The 22177-nt window shown below is 40.9% G+C and overlaps 1 protein-coding gene and 1 pseudogene across 1 annotated transcript; one reads left to right on the top strand and one right to left on the bottom strand.

Moving 5' to 3' along the window:
* The first annotated feature begins 219 nt into the window (after positions 1 to 219).
* Ccdc174 (coiled-coil domain containing 174) lies at positions 220 to 22088 on the top strand. Its single transcript, XM_027428889.2, has 11 exons — positions 220 to 353; positions 2943 to 3047; positions 3924 to 4024; positions 7929 to 7987; positions 10602 to 10779; positions 13793 to 13888; positions 15367 to 15509; positions 16063 to 16157; positions 17918 to 18050; positions 19132 to 19284; positions 20262 to 22088. The coding sequence occupies exons 1-11, from the start codon at positions 312 to 314 to the stop codon at positions 20555 to 20557; spliced, it is 1401 nt and encodes a 466-aa protein (XP_027284690.1). The 5' UTR covers positions 220 to 311; the 3' UTR covers positions 20558 to 22088.
* Positions 4695 to 5158, bottom strand: LOC100766060 (annotated as a pseudogene).
* Positions 22089 to 22177: the final 89 nt, after the last annotated feature.

Raw genomic sequence — 22177 nt, 5'->3', positions numbered from 1 at the left:
CCCTCAGTGTGGCATCTGATGCGTCGAAAGCTATTTCCGTCTGTTACAAGACGACGACAATGCCAGTCATTCTCGTCGCACTTCTGCTCTCTTCATGACGACCGACCGCAGCGATCAACTTCAACCCTCTGACCTTCTCAAAATGGCGACGAGCATAGAGCCACTTCCAAGATGGCGCCGAGATCGTAACTCTGTGTCGCAAAATTACGTAAATTCAGCGTCGCTACAAAAACACTTCCGGTTCCGCCGCAGGAAGCCTGACGGAGACAGCAGGGAGTCTAGGTTTTGGGACCCGGCGCCCGGGCAGGACGATGGACCGAAAGAAAAAGCCTCTGGATGTTACAGCCTCCTCGGTGAGTTCGAGTGTGGCTTAGCTACGTGCTTCCCACCGCTTTTCTCAGTGGAGAATGGCGACCTAATTGTTGCCTCTCGCAGGTCAGGAGGGCCTGGATTCACCGTCTGACAGGGACTCTTGACTGGTTTTCTCCTCAAGGGGACACACAACAGTTTCCTTTTTCACAGCATCCCTGACCCCCACTTCGTCAGGCACTTGGACTAGGCTCGCCCCACAGACAGGTCCCGGAAGCCGTCCTCCGGGGGATCTCAGAATGCATCCCCTGCGGGTCGGCCGCCTCAGTCCTGCCAGGTCTCGCTGTTTGAGGAGACCTGGAGGATGTGTGTCCTTTATGGCTTCTCCAGTCCAGAGATCAGCAAAGTCCTTCTCCAGCATTGGGGTGCGATTCGATTCCCCAGGACTCCAGAGTAGCTAGGGTCTCCGTAGCAAGAGCAGAAAACTTTTAAATACTGTACACATTTTTGTACCAGCGCTTCCTATGCGCTTTAGGATGTAAGTGCTTATTAAACGTCACTCTTCATTGATGAAGTTGACACCCAAACGTGAATCCTGGTTTCCTCAATTTACATACAGATTTGTTGTGAGAACCCCGGTTACTCAGCTCGATTGGCTACAAAACGTTTGTTTTTCTATTACCTCAGAACAAATTGCCTAACTTTTGACTTTAATCTTGAATTTACCAAGACTATGAGTATACAAGGGGAGAACATACCTTGTTGTGTCTAATGTTTGTCGGAATTTGAATTCAGTACTTGTAAACTAAATTAAGCAGGGTGTAGTTGCACATGCCCTTTTACCCCAGTATGTGAGAGGCAGAGACCGTTGACTAGATCTCTGTGATTCAGAGGACAACCTGAGCTACATAGTTTCAGAATATCCAGGGCCACACAGTGAGACCCTGTCTTTAGAAACCAAAACAAAACAAACTAAAGTCAGATTATCCAGAGGATAACATTTTCAATAAGTATATTACAAATGAAGTCCAGGAATTGGTCATTTTGTGAGCTAAATCCAGAAGTAGTTGTAGGGTAGAAAAATATATAACTAGATAATAGATGCATTTAAGAAGAGTTAAAAGCTGGGTGTTGGTGGTGCACGCCTTTAATCCCAGCACTCGGGAGGCAGAGGCAGGTGGATCTCTGTGAGTTCGAGGCCAGCTTGGTCTCTGGAGAGTGCCAGGATAGGCTCCAAAGCTACACAGAGAAACGCTGTCTTGAAAAACCAAACAAACAAAAAAAGAGTTAAAAGGCAAAATTTTCTTTCTTTTTTTCTTTTTGAAGAATTTTGAATATTGGGTCCTGGAGTGAAACTACTTTACATTGTTAAAATCCCTGCCAGCAGTACCTTAAAATGTATTTCTTTTAAATAGGAATCACTGAACTTAGTCATTAAAAAAAAAATACAGATTTATGGGGCTGGAAAGATGGCTCAGAGGTTAAGAATACTGGCTACTCTTTCAGGGGACTCTGCTTTATTCCCAGGACCCACATGGCAGCTTGCAACTGTCTGTAACTCCTGTTCAAGGGACTCTGACACCCTCATACAGATATACATGCAAGCAAAAACACCAGTGCACATAAAAATAAAAAATAAAAGGAATCACTTAAAAAAAGATTTACTTTGTGTGTAACTGTTTTGCCTGCACCTTCATATGTGAAACAGGTATGCCTGGTGCCCTCAAAGCCAGAAGAGGGCACTGGGTTCCCTGGAACTGGAGTTAATGCATGGATGTTTGTATACCACATGTGGGTTCTGGGAACCTAACCTGAGTCTTCTGCAAGAGCTGCTGACTCATTTCTTTAGCCCCTGAGCTCAGTCATTTTTATTTTTCTTGTCAGCCAGTAGTATCTGATTTACAAATGACTGTACATATAACCACTTGCCATTATATCACCCCCACCCCCACCCCAACCCCATACTGTTAGAGTTAATACAGCTTAGTGGTTAGTGCAAGTATTTGGCCAGCTGCCCCATTCTCTTCATCTGTGCTTCCCTATCCCATTTTTCAACCCTGTGATTCAGTTAAACTTAACCTTTTTAAAACAAACTAAGTCACTTGGCAGTGGTGGTCCTTGCCTTTAATCTCAATATGCAGAGGCAGATAGATCTCTGTGAGTTTGAAGCCAGCCTATAGAGTAAGTTCCAGGACAGCCAGAGCTACACAGAGGAACCTTATCTCAAAAAACCAAAACCAAACCAAACCAAACCAAAACAACAGTAACAAAAACAAGTAAAACTTGAACCTGTATTTCTCCTTATGTGTCCCACAAACAGAAAGTGCTTCAGAAATTAGTTGAATCTTATCTGAACATGTACATTTCATTTGTTTACTTTACTGTATGGCTTTCCCCTTGGCAGAAAAGAGGGTTGAGTGATAAAAGTTGGAGTAGAGCTATATTTGTAGCAAAACTACAATGAAGCCCAAAGCTGTTTAATTTTGTATGGAGTTCTGTATTTAAACTTGTGTTTCTTGTCCATGTTCAGGAAGCTGAAATCTTCCTTGGAGAATTAAAGTTGCTTAGCAATCCAGTCACCTGCCGCCAGAAGTGAATTAAATATTGTTGTTTACTTTTTTGTTTTATTCTAGTTGGTAGATCTTAAAGCTGAGCTCTTCCGAAAACAAGAAGAATTCAAACAAGAGAAACTTCTGAAAGATTCTGGAGTTTTTGGAAAACCAAAGACAACTAATAAGGTAAACATATCTCTACTGATTCCAAATATGGGAGAATTGCATCATATTTTAAATATTTGAAAAATGTCAGTAGTTATCTATAAATAAAAAGATGTTAAAGAAAAAAATCCCTGACTTATCATTGAACATTTGAATAAACTGTTAAACAGTACAATTAGTAAGATTATTTAATACTCTTAAAAAAGATTTATTTTACATATGTGTGTATACTTATATTATGCATGTGTATGCCATCTGTGTGTGGGTGCCTTCAGAGACTAGAAAAGGATGTTGAATTTCCTGGAATCGGAGTACTATGTGAGTCAAGCAGTGTGGGTGCTGGGAACTGCATTCAGATCCTCTGCAAGAGCAGTAAGCCCTTGTAATGAATGCTAAGCCATCTATCCAGTCCCAGTATTCTTCTTTCACATGATGTTAATAAGTGGATTGTTTACATTCTCATGGAAGGTTGGTATGTATTTTGTGTCCAAACAGAGATAAACAATTGTAAAATATAGAAATAGACTTAAAATATGAAAGACTTTAAGAGCTTTAAAGTTTTTATATACAGTAATCTACTATATTTCTTTGTATTTTGCTCATGTTCATTAGAATATTGAATGTGATGTTGTAATCAGTCATGGGTAAAAGTCAGTTGAGAAAGTATCTCAGTCAAGTTCAGAAATTCTTTAGGTGATTGAGGACTTTTCTTCAGCTCCAGCTTTGTCATGTGTTTATCATGTCTGCTGAGGGCTGTAAGTAAGATATAAGAATAAGTAGTTGTTTGATGACTCATGAGCTCTAAGAATTTTCTCTCCTTTTTGATGTACACAAGTTGAGACTGCTTTGTGATCATGTGGTTTTATTTTGTTCTTGTTCTTTTGAATCACTCTCCAGAAGCCAAGTATCTGGACCAAGCAGAATGCTGGTGTTTCCAGTCGAGCAGAGAAGGATGCTGAACAGAAGCTTGAGGAGCAGAAGACTTTAGACAAAGCAAGGTAGTTACACCTGAAAGGGGAGTTACCAGACCAAGAGCTATTTTCCAGATGTTACTCTCCCTGATGTACAGATCTGATAGCCATCCTTCTAGCCATGTGGTCTGTAAATGTAAATACAGTGTCCCTTGATTTCTAAGGACTATTGGTTGGCTCTAGGATCCCACTCTTCCTCAGATGCCAAAGCTCAAGGATGCTTAAAATAGATAAAATATTGTGTGTGGCCTCTGAAAACATCCAGTATACTTTAAAGTCTTTTCTAGATTACTTGCTATGCCTAATATGGTGTAAATACTTTGTAAATAGTTGTTATTCTGTATTGTTAGGGAATAATGCCAAAAAGGAAAATCTGTACAGACAGATACATAGTATACATTAGCAACAATATAACATTGTTTTGGAATTTTTTTTTTCCTTCCAGTTAGTTGAATCTGGAGATGTGGAGTCTAGGTATGGAGAGCCAGCTGTCTTCTAAAAACGCTATAATTTACACATACCCGTTGTTTTACAAAAAAGAAAAAAAACTAACAAAAAACAAAAGAAACAACTTCAGTTTAGAAGATGAAATAGGGTCCTGTTTTGAGCTTTTATCACATACTAAAAATATATCAACAATAAAATTGTTTTTAATTTGGAAAATAACTATTTGTTCTGGGAGTTGGCCAGCATCCTCTCAGAACTTCTGGTTCTGCTTCTTGGTGCTGGCAGCCTTGGTGATCTTGAGTACATTGAAGTGCTCTGTCTTATTCAGACCTCCACCCTCCTACAGTGACAATGTCAGTGGTCTGTAGATTCTTGAAAAGGGGACTGGTATACAGCTATGTTCTTGTGGTGCTTCTCAGAGCAATTGTGTTTTTGGATGTAGTAGATGTAGTTCTAGCAGAAGACAGTGGTCCTCTGCACCTTCATCTTGGTTACAACACCAGACAGGATCTGCTCTTGGATGGAGATTTACCAGTAAAGAGGCATTTCTTGTCTGTTTAGGTGCCCTTGATGGCCTCTTTGAGCATCTTGAAGCCTAGACTGATGTTCTTGAAGTACTGAGGGAGCCTTTCCTTGCCAGTAGAACCCACTTCTTTTTTTTAAAAGACCATGGGCTGCTTTTTGGTAAGCACGGTTGGTCTGAGTGTCTGTCATCTTTCCAGCAGCCTGAGAAAAAGAAAAAGCTGTATCAACAATTTTTTTTTTTTTTTTTTTTTTGAGACAGGGTTTCTCTGCATATCCCTGCTTGTCCAGAACTCAGTCTGTAGATCAGACAGGCCTTGAACTCAGAGATTCTCCTGCTTCTGCTTCCTGAGTACTGGGATTAAAGGCTTGGGCCACCACCACCTGGCCTATATCAACAATTTTTTAAAACTTGTATTTTTAGGGATGGAATCCCATGGTCTTGTCCACTGAGCCACATCTTCAACTTAACACGTTTTAAAGAAGTGTCCCATGGGCCCTACTCCCCATACTGGGTCGCCTTGCCCAACCTCAGTACATGGGGACGTGTGTAGTCTTACTGCAATTTGATATGCTATGTTTTGTACTCATGGGAGACCTGTCCTTTCCTAAACAAAAACAGTGGAGTAGATCGGGGGACTTGGAAGAAAGGAGGGAGGGGAAACTGAAAATGAGATGTTATATAAACAAACAATTAATTAAAAGAAAAAAGAAGTGTCCCATGGTGTGTTCCAGGGTAGATGATAGGACATTAGTATTTAGAGACCTCAAAACTTTGCCTTCCAAACAAAGAATATAATTAAAAGAAGGATAAAGGAACATTCTAATACCTGTCTCCTAAATTCACTAATTAGCATATTGTCGTTTGCTTTCCTCTGTCCTTACCCAACACCTGTAGAGGAAGACTTTAAGTGCCATGATAATTTACCTGTGATATTTCGGTATATATCTATCTGAACAAGGACATCATACTACTATATTTAATACTACTGTGTGGCTCATATTTTAGATCTTACCAGTTGTCCCAGGACAACTATGTTATAAATAGGTTTTGTAAAAATTCAGGCAGAATTCATTAAGTGAGTTCCAGGACAGCCAGGGCTGTTACACAGAGAAACCCCATCTTGAAGAATCAGGGGGAAAAAAATTCAGGATTCAAAGATTATATTCCATTCATGCCTTTAGTTCTCAAATCTCTCCAGTTCTTTTCCCTTTTGTTGTCAGTTACCCTGTTGAAGTTTACCCAGGCCAGTTTTTATTTCTGCCATGTCCCATGTCTGAATGACATTACATTAAAGTTTTTTTACGAATACTATGTAGGCTTTGTGTCTTACGTGAATCTTACCAGAGGTTCATAATTGTCAGTTTGGATCATTATTGGTAATGAGTTTGATCACTCGATTAGAAAAAGTCTGGTAGAGTTCTCTACTGTGAAGATGACCTTTTTCTTATGTGGTTAATAGTAACCTGGGGTGGGGAACTTTGAGACTAAGCATCCTGGTCACTAATATATTTCCATGTGTGGTTTGTATTGTTGGCAAGCCTTGCTGCTGCTGAATTTTTAGTGGGTTTCCTCTGTTTATTAGCTAGCAATCTTTTGTAAAGAACAAGCAGTAGTCTGTGCTTGGAGAATTCCAAATTGTAACGTCTACTGTAATAGTCATCTGCTTTTGTACATGATAAGAACTATGCAGCTTCATTGGACTGGGGAGATGGCTCAGTTAGCAAGGTGATTTGCTGTACAGCCATGAGGGCCTAAGTTAGAGCCTCAAAATCCTCATAGAAAAGTCAGGCATGGTAGTGTAGATTTGTAATTCCACTGCTGAGGAGCAGAGGAGCAGAGGCAGGCAGATCCCTGGGGCTTAGTGTCCAGACAGCTTAGCTTCTTTAGGGAGTTCCAGGTTCCACTAAGAGACCCTGCCTCAAAAACAAGGTGGATAACTCCTAAGGAATGACACCTGAGGTCAGTCTCTGACCTTTACATATACAGTCATACATGGGCACCCAAAGGAACACACACACACACACACACACACACACACACACACACACACACACACACACACACAGAACTTCCTTGCTAACTTACATGACAGTGAAGATGAGATGGTTTTACTTTGTGTTATCAAGTTAATTTTTGTGACAACCCATAGAAGCAATAAAAAGAATTTGCTTTTCTATCAGTCTATAGGAGCTGAGACACAGAAAGGTTAAGTAACTTGTCATAATCATATGACCCCCCCAGGGACTTTGTAGTCTCTTCGTGCCATTAGGAGTTAAATTTCCCATTATGATTGATGAGATCATGACACAGATGGCCTCTTTGGGGCTTCTGTTTTTAGGCAATTGAAGAATTTCTGGACCTTTTAGCTTGTCATTACAGGCTAAGTACCACCAACATTATGTGAGCAGAGAGGCTGCTTTGTTGACATAGAGTTGTCTTATATTAGGATGTGGCTTGAATGTATTATTTGTGCTATTGAAATAGATACTGTCATGTTTTTAACACATATAAGTTGGTATAAAGAAGTGTAATAAGACACAAATGACCAGGACCCTGCTCTAAAAGCACTATGTCAAAGAGGCTTGCTTTGAATCTGATGATCCTTTTAGAAAATTTTTAATAGAAAAATGTTGTTTAGATACATCTCTCTTTTCACATGTAACTTAAGTGGCATTTAGAAGTTAGATTGTTGGAGCCTTAACTCAGTGCATCCCATTTATTCACTCATCAGATATTTATAGAGCAGTTACTTTGTACAGGTGTGGCTTTAGGTCCTGCTTTTGCTGATGAAGTACATGAGGTGGGTCTGAGGTCTCCTCAGGACAGGGCAGTCAGCACATGCTGTGCCCATCCTTTCATGGCAGGCCTCGGGAGGTGGCAGCTGTCAGGCTGATAGTTTAGTGGCAGAAGGGACAGTTGTAAGACCATTTCTAATACTTGTCTATTTTTTTTCCCTAGGGAAAAACTGGAAGAAAAGGCCAAATTATATGAAAAGATGACTAAAGGAGACTTTCCAGGTAAACCAAAGTTTACTTATATTTCTTTATTGTTTACAATTCATATAGATCCTCAGCATTATGTTACTTGTTTGAATGATTATAAGGGAGAACTTTAAAAAATCAAGTCAAAACTTTACTTTCAGTGACTACATAGAGACAAGAAAATATTCAATAATATTCTGATGGTCCACTGGGTGCCAGGCAGCTTGTGCCAGGAAGGGACTGGGGAGTATAGGAAGCCAGTTTTGCTGCCCTCACAGGAGATCTCATCTGGTAGAGGAGGAGAGCATAGTACCAGGAAACAGTTTAAATAGACCATCCTTGCATGTAGGGACAGCCATACATATTGCTAAAGATAAGGTGTGTAGAATTATAGTCCCATGTAGGCACTTGGGGTTATGCTGCCCCTTTTCCTGTTTTTCTCTCTGTTTTTAGTTTTATTTATGTGATGTGCTTTTTAAAAACTTCATGTTTTTGCTTTATTGCATTTTTTATTTGTGTGTATAAATATGATGTATGTGTATGTGTTAGTATGTGTGAGTGCGGCCTATGACACAGCATGGTTGTGTAGCATGTGTTGCTCCTCACCTCCTGCCTTGTTTGAGACAGAACCTGAGGGGGTTTATTCCCCCTCCTGTCTTGCTGCCATAGGATCACTGGGATGTGCTGCAAACTAGGCTTTATGTAGGCTCTGGGGATTGGAACTCAGGTCTTCACATTTGGTCAGTGAGTACTTACCCACTGAGTCATCTCACATTCTTACATTTATCCAATTGGGAAATTTTTACTTTTCTTTTGATAATCCCTTGCACCATTTCTTTTCTTTGCAGAATATTCATTTGCATTCCTCTTCTCTTTTTGTTTATTTAACTTTGATTCCTGTATTTCTCCCCTTTCCTTGCCTCTTTCCTTTGTCATTTATTATTTCTCTGTACCCTAAGTAATTTCAACTTCATGGCATATTCAATTAGTAGTTGTATGGTGTGCTTATAATAGCCTTAAATATTTGATATACAACTCCCTTTTGTCATCTCCCCCTGAAGTAGAAAGCAGAATTCATAGTTGGACAACAGTGTAAGAAACTTTCTGGACCAGTGTACACACTATTGGCAGGGGCAGGGAGAGCAAGTAGGGATTCAGGAAATTCCTAGAAGAAAATGGGTTTTGACCTGGTAAGCTGGAGAAAAGGACCCTTAGGAGAGGGTGGTAAGAGCAGATAGATCTTCAGAGAGGGGAGGGCTGGAGCTCAGCACTTCCATCTTGCCTAGCAAACAAGATGCCAGTGGGTGCGGGCTCTCATTTGCCTCTTCTCAGATGGCATCGCTCTTTTGTGCTTCAGGAGTCCAGAGTCAGGCATTCAGAGTGGTGATAGTGCTGCATTCCAAGAGGAACAAGGTAGTCATCTCCAGGATGCCTCACTGGTGTGTCCATCTGCATCTCACCTCTCAGAGAACATACTTCCCTTTTGAGATACTGTGTAGCTTTGAAAACTTTGTTTTATTCTTTTTTTCCCTTGGTTCAAAATTTCATTGTTACTATAGAAATCCAGAGGCTGGAGGGATGGCTTAACAGTTAAGATCACTTGCTGTGCTTACAGGAACAGAGTTTGGTTCCCAGCACCCGTGTTGGGCAACTCACAACTGACTCCAGCCACAGGAGAACTGATGTCCTCTTCTGCCTTCTGAGGGCACCTGTGCTCCCGTGCACCCCCTCTACCTCATATGTGTAATTATAAATAAAATGAAAACACAGTAACTCAGTCAAAAGGAATGTGGAAACTGGGTTTTGCCAAAGCTAGCAGACCCACCTTCTGATGCTTATATTGTACCTGTTTGTCTGAACTGGTTAAGTTTTGGAGCCTTAGTTGTCTTTGTCTCCACTGCAACACTGTAAAGGGGGATAGCACCACCACCTTGGTGATAGGGAGCCCAGTGTCTGTTGTAGCTCAGTCTCTGTCCTTAGGAAAAAAGACATGTTGAGTTCAGCCCTGTAGAGCCTGACTCCAGGCCTTATGTGAAAATGATGTCCACTTGTGAAAAGAACTGAGTACCTCTGTGTGTGTGTGTGTGTGTCTACCTGGAGCTCACTATGTAGACCAGGCTGACTTTGAACTAGAGATCTACCTGCCTCTGCCTCCTAAGTACTATAATTAAAGGTATGCACATCATGCCCCAGCTTCAGAGGACATTACCTGTGTTAGGACCTTTCAAGCACTTCCTACCACACATTAGTGTAAGAGTTAAATGATACAACTCATATGTTAAGAAAGACCTGTTACACCACAGCAAGAAAGGTTCACTATCTTAATTGGGAGACATGCTGTTCTGCTTCTCTCATGTGTGGGAAGCTGTGATGTGTTCAAAATCAGATGGCTGTGCTGTCTTAAATGGTCCTCTTGACCCCACAATGTCTTGATGACACAGCAGGAAACTCGAGGCTTTTAAAGTATTGTGGTCTATGTTTTGGATGGCTTATTTCAAGCTAGGTTCTCTGTGTCTGTGTCTTTCTTTGTAAAATGCCCCAGATGGAGGCATTGACTGGTGAACAGTCAGGCAGTGAGGCTACTTCTTAGTTCCAGCTATGATTTTCTTTTTTAATGCAAAGAATCTGTAAATCGATTTTTGTGCCCTAGACGAGGAAGTGGAGGACATGTACCTTGTGGATTTCACACAGAAGATTATAGACAAGCGAAAAGAAATGGAGGTGCTCGGTGCCACTAGAGATTCTCGAAACACAGAAGAGAAAGATGATGATGATGAAGAGTTTTCTGAAAAAGACATACCTCCTCCCAAAGACCCCAGCGAGGAATGGTGGGTAATATTGGGGACTAGATCAGAGTGATCCCCTCAGACTTGTATTAGCTTTTTGAGAATAATTTTCCTTGATGTTTACCACATCTCTTTTTCTTACTATGCATGGGTCTTTTGTTCCCAGGAACCAGCCCTCTAAGTTGGGATGAGCCAGTGTATGACTTGTATAGATTTAAGTGCACCAGTGGAGAGGTAACATCAATGACTGCAGATAAAAACTAAGCATCTGCTGTGCCCATTGTGGTGCTAGGCCCACGGTTCCTTGGACAGTGTATCAATGTCCTGTTCCCTTACCATGCAGCTGCTTTACCTGTGTGTTCTGGTTCAGATGTCAGGTCCTGGGAAGTGGTCCCTTTTGAGTCCAGAAAAAGAATCTGGCAGGGTAGGCACAGTAAGCTATATTCTAATTACATTGTTTTCTGGTATTGAGGTGTGGGTTCCAGTACTGCCTTCTGTCTGTGTGGACCTCTTAAGTTTGCAGTCTCTCTGAGGCCTAGCTTCCTTCCATAGAAAGTGGAGATGCGGTGCTTCAGTGCCACAACTATTTCCCTTAAACTCCCTCCTGGAAGCAAGAGTGTTTCATTCCAGGAGCATAAGCAGATACTTTGCAGAGCTCCATTATTGACATTTTCCTGAGTTTTACCTGTGTGCACATAAAGGATGGAGGAACCCAACCTAATACAGATCAGAGTGCAAATTCCATTACAGTGTCTTTTATATCACTCAGACACTCATTCAGCAGAGCTTGTCACTGATTAGACATCACTGGTGTCCTGAACATATACTCTTGTTCTGGGGAATTTCTTAGCAGCTGCTCAGGACTGTTTGTGGATTTCTTAGCCTTTTGCTAACCCCTTTGGACAGGTATTTATGCATAAAGAGAAGTTTTTGCTACTGTGGATGGTGCCCACTGTGGTCCATGCTTTCTTACCTTTTAAATAATTTAAATATGAAGTTAGAGACTATTGTGGACCATAACTTCTCAGTGCCTTTCTTCATCATTTGTAGTCAAAATACTTGCTTCCTTGTCTGAACTGTTTTTTGAATCTTATCCTTTATTTATAGTTGACCCACTCTATGCCTTATTAACAGCAAAACATTTGAGCCAAACTTTTGATTTTTTTTTATTTTTTATTTTTATTTTTTTGTTTTTCAAGACAGGGTGTCTTTGTGTAACAGTTCTGGCTATCCTGGTACTCTCTCTGTAGACCAGGCTGGCCTCAAACTCACAGAGAATCTGTCTGCCTCTGCCTCCCAAGTGCTGGGATTAAAGGCATGTGCCACCACTGCCCAGCTTGCTTGTTTTTTTTTTTTGTTTTTTGTTTTGTTTTGTTTTTTGTGATAGGCTTTCTCTGTGTAGCTTTGGAAGCCTGTCCTGGAACTCACTGTATAGATCAGGCTGGCTTCAAATTCACAGAGATCCTCCTGTTTCTGCCTCCTGAGTGCTGGGATTAAAGGTGTGTACTCTCACCACCTGGCTCCTTACTTGTTTTTATAATCTGCCTAAATTGTGTTTTCTGGCATGCACCCCTCCTGTTTCCCTAGAGCCCTGTAGAGCTCGGGTACTAGCCTTCTCTGCTCACCCAGTTTTTCCAGGTTTGTGCTGGCTGGGACTGCTCAGTAAGCAGCTGCTGATGAGCTAGAGCTGTTGCTGACTACTGTATTCCCTTTGCTGATGTTTTTTGTGTTTTGGAGACTTACTCCAGAACAGAATAGCTGTGATTGCCTTTCAAGGCAGAAATCTCATCTCTTTTGAATGCTCTAATGTCTTTTAATTTTTTTCTTATTAATGCCTGTATGATTACAAGCAATTTGTCAGCGATTTGAAGAGTTTGGAGGGCAATTGAAGGTGTCGCATGACACCATATGGGACTGTAAGACGCATTGCAAGCAGTTCTCATACTTTTTTTGTTTTTGAATTAAGCCCCAGAATTGTGACTGCTTGTAAATCCTTCTGGTAATTAAATTCCAGGTGGTGGAAAATCTTTCTGCAAAAATACTGTAAATAATTACTTGGACCATCTGGCCAGATGGTTTTTCCCCCATTCATTAAAAAAAGAAAATGAAGATGCTGTTTTATATAGATGTAGGTTTAATTTCTTGTGACAGTTGTCTGTAGTACTGTAGGAGTGGATTCACAAGTGTTTAGTTTTTAAAACATGGGCTAACAAGGAAATCAGCTTCACTTGAGAGTAAAGAAATTGTAGGCAACAGCAGAGCTAGCTGAGTCTGACCTTCAGTTGCTTTGCTGCTAACTTGCTTCACAGCCTATAGTAAGTCCTTAATTGTGTGTCTTGCACTCTGCTCCAGACTATGGGAGATTCTTTGCCTAGGATAACAAATATGAAAAAAAATCTGCACCATAGTGCAAAGGAGATGTTTTCTGTGAAAACCTGCCCATATTTTGTATTGTTAGCAAGTCTCAGTGTTTTGTTTAGCCTTATTTTGTGCTCAGCTCACCCTGCCCCTACTGTCTGCTTTGAGCAAAGATGAAGATAGATGTATATTGTTTGTCATCTTAATTAAAGGGGGTCCAAAAAATACCATGACTTACATTAAGAAACGCCTAAGATTGCTGGAAGACTGTGACAATTAAAAGTAGAGCAGTAATAGAAAGGTAAGACCTGAGTGCACTGTGGGGAGGGGAGTAGTAAAAATCTGGGGTACATAGTCCAGTGGCCAAATGCAGATACAACATTAGAGTTGTCTCTACTATATTCAAGTGAGTTCTTCCATGTCACAGCAATTTCTGCATTGGTAATTTGTCTTTGAACTCAGAAACAATAAATGATTAATTCCTCCCTACAGTTTCTAAAACAGGTTTTGTGGAGGGCACAAAAAGCTTATTGGGTGTCCTCTGCTAATTAAGAAGATTTTTCTCTGTATTAGTGATACCCCAGCTTCAAAGTTCTTGGTAATCAGGTCTATAATGACATTGCTTCTTTAAGTGCCAACTCCTTGACATAGGGATCTGCCCATTGTACTAACTGTCTTCCCACCATCTCACTTTCAGGGTGGATTATGTGGACTCTTTGGGCCGATCCCGGCGCTGCATGAGAAAGGACTTGCCAGATCTATTGGAGATGGATAAAAATCTTCAGGGAAGGCTGTAAGTTTAAAATGTGACCTCTGTTTGGAATGAAGCCACAGGGATTGTCATGTGGGAGAGGCTGCTGAATGACTCTCTGTTGCTCTGTTAAGATCTTTAATGTGTAAGAATACACACTGAAGCCTGTTGCAGTTAGCATGTTCAGACACTTAACTTGTGCTCAGGGAACAACCTGAATGTCATTGTCATTTATTAACTGATTTTCTTTTTCTGAGGCCCATTTTTTGGGGTACTGGGAAGAATGAGTTACATTATTCCCTGGGCTGGCCTTTAACTAGGTTTAAGTGATTCTTCTGGCTTAGGTTCCCAGGCAGGCACTCTGTTCTGGTCATGTGCATTGTAACTGCCGAAAGGGACAAGTAGATTGTTGAGTGGAAGGATGTCTGATTTAGTTTGTAAATACAGAATGAGCCCAAACCTAGTTAACAAACCAGCCTTTATGGATAGAGGGGTTTGAGATGGTTCACTTGCTTTTATTCATTTCATTTTTTTTTTTAAAGATTTTATTTATTATGTATACAACATTCTGCTTCCATGTATATCTGCACACCAGAAGAGGGCACCAGATCTCATAACAGATGGTTGTGAGCCACCATGTGGTTGCTGGGAATTGAACTCAGGACCTCTGGAAGAGCAGTCAGTGCTCTTTAACTTCTGAGCCATCTCTCCAGCCCTTATTTCTTATTTATATGTCTTTGTATATTGAAGCAAAGGCTTCATGACTACATTTCTAATGAAACCAAAGAAATAACATTCAAAAGTATCTTGGTGATTAAAATTCTATTAAGTCAGTCTTTGTATAAGATGTATTGGAGAAGCTCCACCTGTGTGAGCCCTCCCATCTTAGGCATCCTGTGGATAGGCCTGGAGAAAGCACACAGAGACCACAATACAAACTATGGCCACCTGCTGGGACAGGAAGAACTCTAGCAATGTCCATGTCTCCAGACAAGAGGCCATTCAGAGAAGTCCAATGGTTCATCCTTCCTGGCTAGGCAGCCTCCCATATGTTAACCAGGACAAGTGTACAAAGGAAAGTCATTTGTCTTGAACACTGAGGCAAGATCCTATCATACTCATGTGTAAGTCTGGTAATTGATTTAAAAATGATAAAATAGGGTCAGCAAGATGACTCATCAGGCTAAATTACTTGCTGCTAATTCCTAGTGACCTCAGTTCAATTCTGGGAACCCAAATGGTAGAAGGAAAAATTAGACTTCTGAAAGTTGAAAGTTGTCCCCTTACCTCTACCTGCATGCTGTGGCATATGTGGGTGTTTGCATGCATGCTCCTGTGTATATACATACACACAGTATATATAAATGCTTATTAAAAAGTATTGAAGCAGTTGTATTGACTTCTCAGTCAGAAACCTCTGCAGCAGCTGACATCTTTCCAAATGGTGTCATCTACCCAATGTGCTATATGTTGTTGTCTCACGGCACTCACCTGAACATAGGTCTCTATTCCTCTACTAGTTTTGTTAGTCCTGCTAATGAAAAAACTCTATTATCTGAAGACATGAGGAAAGAACTTCAGCGACAGCAATGGGAGGAAGAAGAAAGGGAGGCCCTGAAAAAGCCAATGGGGCCCATCCATTATGAAGACATTCGGGAAAATGGTATTGGGGGGGGGCATTTATTTGTGTGTGTGCATTGTGTATTGGGTTTTAAAAAATAATTTATTTATTCTTATTTTATGTATAGTGGTGTTTTACCTGCATGTATGTCTATGGGAGAGGGGGTCTCAGATCTTGGAATTACAGATAGTTGTGAACTGCCATGTGGGTGCTGGAAATTGAACCTGGGTCCTCTGGAAGAGTAGTCAGTGCTCTTAACTTCTGAGCCATCTTAAAATCTTTTTTAAAAGGCTTTGGTCTTTGTGATAGGCACAAAGCCAGGTGTCAGACTGCTTTAGAGTATGAAATCATCCCCTTTGTCCACAGCCTAAGAAACTTGGGAACCTCTTCCTAACATGCCTGTTAGCTCAAGAATCCATTCCCAGAGAGAAGAGAAGACAACCATTTGACTTGTTCTTTTTTTTTCTTTCTTTCTTTTTTAGTTAAGCTTGTGCAAATATCATTGTGTGTCTCTTTTGGTTTGTTAGGGAACTTGCTGTATTTGTTGTTTGCTAATGAGAGAAATCTAATTTTTTGATACTTTTGATTATTTCAGAGGCCAGGCAACTTGGTGTTGGGTATTTTGCCTTTGCCCGAGACAAAGAGTTGAGAAACAAGCAAATGAAAACTTTAGAGATGCTTCGTGAACAGGTACAAGTTAAAGTTTTTGTTATGGAGTTGAATTATTTTTTACTGATGGGCCATGCTTTAAAAAAATATAGTAAATTTAGAGACCCATAGCCAAGCATTAGGCAGAGAGAGAGAGACCAAATTGGAGAGCTCCATCAGGTTAGGGGAGCCCTTTGGAAGAGGGGGAGGAACAATTTGGAAGAATGGGAGCTGAGGACACTAGGAGAACACAGCTCACAGAATCAACTAAGCAGGACTCATAGGGCTCACAGAGACTGAAACAGCAACCACAAAGCCTGTGTGAGTCCAAACTATGTCCTTTGCAAGTAAGTATATTATGGTTGTTAGCTTGGTGTTTTTTGTTTTTTTTTGTTTGTTTGTTTTTTTGCGGGACTCTAAACAGTGGGAGTGGGGTATCTCTGACTCTTTTGCCTGCTCTTGAGAACCTTTTCCTCCCACTAGGTTGCCTAGCCCAGCCTGATATGTGGGTTTGTACCTAGTCTTATTATATCTTGTTATGCCATGTTTGGTTCATATCCATGGGAGGCCTGCCCTCTTTTGAAAGAAAAGGGGAGTGGATCTGGGGGAAAGGGGAGCTGGGCTAGGGGCTGAGAGGAATGGAAAGAGGGGGAACTGTAGTTAGGATATATTTGTATGAGATAAGAATAAAAAATGTAGGAAATAAAATGAAAATTGATATTCAGAATGTCATTTTTGGTTTGTTGGTTGCATACAGATAATTATCAAATAATTATGGGTTTTTTTTTGTTGTTTGTTTTTGTTTTTGTTTTTTTTGGTTTTTCAAGGCAGGGTTTCTCTGTGACTTTGGAGGCTGTCCTGGAACTAGCTCTTGTAGACCAGTCTGGTCTCGAACTCACAGAAATCCACCTGCCTCTGCCTCTCAAGTACTGGTATTAAAGGCATGTGCCACCAACACCCGACCTTAATTGGGTTTTCAGTCTCTAAAATTATAACTGTTTTGGAAGTAGCCTTACTTTGCTAGGTTTTGTTTTGTTCTTACTAGTAGTATATGTGTGTATAATGTGCATGTGTCATGGCATGTGTTGGACAGAGGACAACTTTATGGAGTTGATCTCTCCTTCTATCTCTGTGTTGAATCCAGGAATTGAACTCAGGATGCCAGGCTTGCATCATGGCAGCATGCATCTTTACCCACTGAGCCATCTAGCTAGCCCTGCTGTTTTATTTTATAATTACTATTATTATTATTTTGTGTGTGTGTGTGTGTGTGTGTGTGTGTGTGTGTGTGTGTGTGTGTGTGTTTGTGTAAGCTCTGCCTATGTCTATGTATACCATATGCATGCATGGTTCTTGCAGAGGACATTCCTAGAACGGAATTGTGGATGGTTTTAAGCTACCATGTGGGTGCTAGCAACTGAACCTGGGTCCTCTACAAGAGCAGCAAGCATTCTTAACCACTGATTCCAGCTCTCAGCCCTGCTGTTTTAAATCTAGTTTCAAACATGGCATTTTTGGATGATCTGGGAGAGGAAATAGGAAGTTGTGTTAAGGGAGCTGGAGGGCTTTCTTCCATGCGGAGGCTTCTATAGTGATGTGTGAGTTCTCACTAAGCTTCCTAAGGTGTCAGAGGGCTGTGACATTCTCTTTCATAGGGAACTGTTTTCAGCGTCTTTGGAAGAGCTACTTAGAGGTGCTGTGAAAATTAGCACTTTTTTTTAAAAGAGAATTATTTCATCTTTTGAAACAGAAATATTGTGAATTTGACTTCAAGTGAATAATTTTCTTTTTGTTCTGTCCAGACAACAGATCAGAGAATAAAACGAGAAAACATAAAGGAAAAGCGAAAGGCTATGTTAGAAGCGAGACTTGCCAAGCTTCGACAGAAAAAGATTAAAAAGTCAAAGGAAGATGGGACTGAAGAGGAAAACAGAGGTATATCAGGATGCCAGGCTTGCATCATGGCAGCAAGCATCTTTACCCACTGAGCCATCTAGCTAGCCCTGCTGTTTTATTTTGACTTTAACAGGGAAATCTTAGATCTATTGGTGTGTCACTTAATAGGGTTGCATGTAGGAATTAGCAACTTAGTTTTATCTCTAAATAGCATGTGCCTTTGAAGTACCATCAGCAGCAGTTTCTATCCTTACTGTTAGATATTTCCATTTATTTATCTATTATTGTATGTGGTGTGTGAGTGAGTGTGGGTGAGCATGCGCTGTAGCACAGGTGTGGAGGTCAGAGGAGAGTTTCCAGTTGTTAGATTTCTGCTTTCTCTATGAGATCCCCGCTTCAGATTCAGGTCATCAGGTTTCCTCAGCAGGCACTTTGCCCACTGAGTGTCTATGGTGCAGGAGCAGTTTTTATAGCTAGAATGTTTTAGAATGACACTCTCATGTTTTTAGACAATAGACAAGGATATTAACAAATAACACATTGAATTGCTTCTTATAATGACAGTTTAGTAAACCAAGACTTAAAAGTTTGGCTGTGTACATATATAAGAAAAAGGTTTTAAAATTTAATTTAAAAATATACACAAAAACATAAGCTACATACTTGGGGGTACCATGTGATGTTTTGATAACTGCATACATTATGTGGTAAAAATCAAGGTAAAAGTGTGACCAACTGCATAAAGTTGTCCTCTGACTTTTACATGTGCTGTGACATTCATACCCACTCACACTGAGAAGTAAGTATTGCCAAACTACTTCACTCTTGTCTAGTAAGACATGGTTGCTGCTCCTATTTTCACTAGTGATTAATTTTACTTCAAAGTTAGTGTGTTAAATTTTTATTATTTTGTTATTTTTGGTTTTTCAAGACAGGGTTTTTCTGTATAGCCGTGGATGTCCTAGAACTCATTCTGTATATCAGACTGACCTTGATCTTGGAGATCTGCCTGCCTCTGCCTCTTGAGTGCTGGGATTAAAGGTGTGGGCCACCACCTCCCGGCTTAAAATGTTAAAATTTTAAACCATGGTAATAAGGTCTGGTTTCCTTACAAAACTAGATGGAGATGTTACTGAGCTTTTGCCATCAGAACCAAAGGCTGTTCCTGCTCCACCTCATGTGGCCCAGACCAGCAAAGTAGAAGTCATCATCCAGGAAAGGAAGGACACCAAGCCTGGAGTGCCACACATCCGAGAGTGGGACCGAGGAAAAGGTAGGGAGGGGCTTTTAGGTGTGAAACTTCCTAGTGAGGCCCTGGTAAAGGTGGTTTTTGTTTTAAATCAAAGTGAGATTTTGTTTTTATTTTTTTATGGTGTAGAGATGGAATCTGGGGCCTTACACATGCTTGGCAAGAGCTCTACCTCTGAGCTCCACTGTCAGCCCCACAATGAGTGTTCCTGAGGCTTAAGGAAATCTCCAGGTCTTTGAACTTGTTTCTTCTCCATACTGGACACTAGTTGTTTATAAACAAGAAAATGGGAAAATGTGATCACAAAAGACCAGCATCTACAAAGGCACTCTGTCACCGAATAAATTTCTAAAAAGTACTTGGGAAGTTTAAGTCCATACTTTTAGATGTGGCTTTACATTTTGGAATGTAACTTTTTAGGACCTGCTTTTAAAATATGATGGAGGTTTGGTGTTCTGAGATACTCTGTCTTTAGCCATCCTTTATATTTGTTTGAAAGTTTACCAGAGCTTCCAATGTGTATGCACATCTTTCTGTAATTTTTCACCAAGGTGCCCACCACAGTCTTCACTGCAGCAGACTGTTTTATGCCTCTTGCAAAGATACTCAGTGGAACATTAGCTCCTGCTGTTGGAGCTGACAAGAGAAATCTAAGAGCCATTGTTAAGATTGGATGAGTCCCTTCTGTATCCTCCAGAACTCAACAAATGACAGACTGCTTTGATGTGAAACACCTACCATGTCAATTCCAGCAAATAATTGTTTCATTTCTCAGTAATTATAGTGCCCTTTAGGCAATATGGTCCAGAGCCTGTCAGCTTCTCCACAGAACCTACCTCTAATCTTTCCGTGTTGTGAAGCCACTCCATTTCTTAGCTAGTATCCTTGTTCTTGGCGAATCTGGGTTAGCTTTTAAATGGATGTAAGAACTGAAAAATGATTACAGAAAATTTGACTGGTTCATAATTGTTTCTAATAATACTCTTTCTTATTTTCACTAGAATTTTCCTTTGGATACTGGTCGAAGAAACAGTCAGAACTCCGGGCTGAGCGAGATCCTGAGTTTGCCCCACCATCGAATTATTTTGTGGGTCAAAAAAGAACTGGTCCTTTTAGTAGCCAGCCATGGAGCAGAGTGGGATCAGCACCGAGTGACTTGGGGAATTGCTCTGGCCAGAGCCAGGAACCCAGCTCTTCACACATATCTACATCTGGCTCTGACAGCCCCTCACAAGCATCCACAGTCACTTTCCAAACACTAGATGATATGATATCTTATTATAAACAAGTCACATGACCTTGAAAAGCATGCTGGTTCCATTTGTGTCATCAGAAGTCATGACAGAACTGAGTTTCATGTCTTTCTTCTTGTCTTTTCCCTAGAATGCATATGCTTGAGGTCAGATTAGTTGGCATGGAGGAGTAAGTGTGCCCATGGGAGCTTATTGATTTCTTGACTGTACATTTTTTATGACTTTGTGTAGAGGGAATTTAGCCCCTCCACTCCACTCTGACTTAGTTGTAACTCATTTGGATTTCCAGATGTGTGAACTGTAAATACCAATCTGAAATTTAGTTCTGAGGAACGTGTTTCTTTTTTAGATTAGAATGTTTTGCCTTCATATATATATGTACATCATATGTGTGCCTTGTGTCCAAGGAGGTCAGAAGAGGGCATTGGATACCCTGGAACTAAAGTTATGGATAATTGTGAGCCACTATGTAAGTGCTGGGAACTGAACCTTGGTCCTCTACAAAAGCAGCCAGTGCTCTTAACAGCTGGTCTATCTTTCATTATCCTGCTGAGGAGCTTATAGCCCTGCTTCACAATATACCCACCCATGACTTTGCTTTCAGAAATGCTAGCATGAAGGTATCTATTCCACATATTCAACTTCCCAGACAGGTAATGGAGCAATATTGGGAGTTTTTACCTGTCCAACAGGCAAATAAGGGCCTCTTATAGGAGGCAAAATCAAAAAGGAAGCTGGTGAAATGCTAACTAATGTCATGTCTGAGGCCATGAGGTCAGAAAGAATACCTACAGTTCTATCAGAGAGTTAGAGGTTGATTGTTCATCTGTGTCAACATGTTATCCAGTTACCTGCAGCCCTGTCTCTGCAGACATCTGGAGTTGTGCTGAATTACTTAGGCATTCCTTGAAGGCTGCTGAGCCTGGTTAGAAACCAGTGTTCCTTAGTTTTACCAATTAGTGCTTTGACCCTACCTTTCTGTCCTGCCTTAGTACCTCCTGGTGCTTCCATTGCTTGAGGCTTCTCGACTCTGTAGCCCGAGTGGGTCAGATTTGGGACCCCATTGTGTAGAGCAGGTAGGTCCCTGCCTTTGTCCTTACTGAACAGGGATGTTTGGTGCACAGGAATCCAAAGGGCGTCACTGTGTAGGGGTGTTCAGAGGATTTGCCATGCAACTATAGACAGGCAGTCAGCAGTTGGTCACCAAGCCTTTGGAATCAGTGGGCCCTCCCAATTCACGGAAAGTCTGCAGTGCTCTCACCTAGCACTGCATTATGAGGGGAAGTGCCTGGCTCTTCCTGTGATGGCCTACTAGAATGTGGAATGGATCAACACCTGGCTCAAGGTCATGTGGCATCTAAGTGTCAGGTCTAGGGTGTCAACAACTTATATCTAACCTCTAGGCTCATGCTTTTTCTAGTACCTTCTGCTCTCAGTTTTCTTGCCTCAGTATCAAGAAAGTTTAGATAAGAAATTCCATTCTTCGAAAATTACCTCTGAGCTCCACAGCAAAGGGAAAGCTGGACACAATGTCATCCTGTCAGTCTCATTGGGCATCAAAACTCTAACCTAGTTGTTTTGTTGTTGTTGTTTTGTTTTGTTTTTTGTATTTTGTTTTTTTCAGAAATGGCAAATGCATCCTAAAATTCATATGGAAATGTCAG

Source organism: Cricetulus griseus, chromosome 8, assembly GCF_003668045.3.
Source record: "Cricetulus griseus strain 17A/GY chromosome 8, alternate assembly CriGri-PICRH-1.0, whole genome shotgun sequence".
NCBI classification, from domain to species: Eukaryota; Metazoa; Chordata; class Mammalia; order Rodentia; family Cricetidae; genus Cricetulus; species Cricetulus griseus.
Note: the sequence above shows the minus strand (reverse complement) of the source record. Positions and strands in the feature narration are given on the sequence as shown.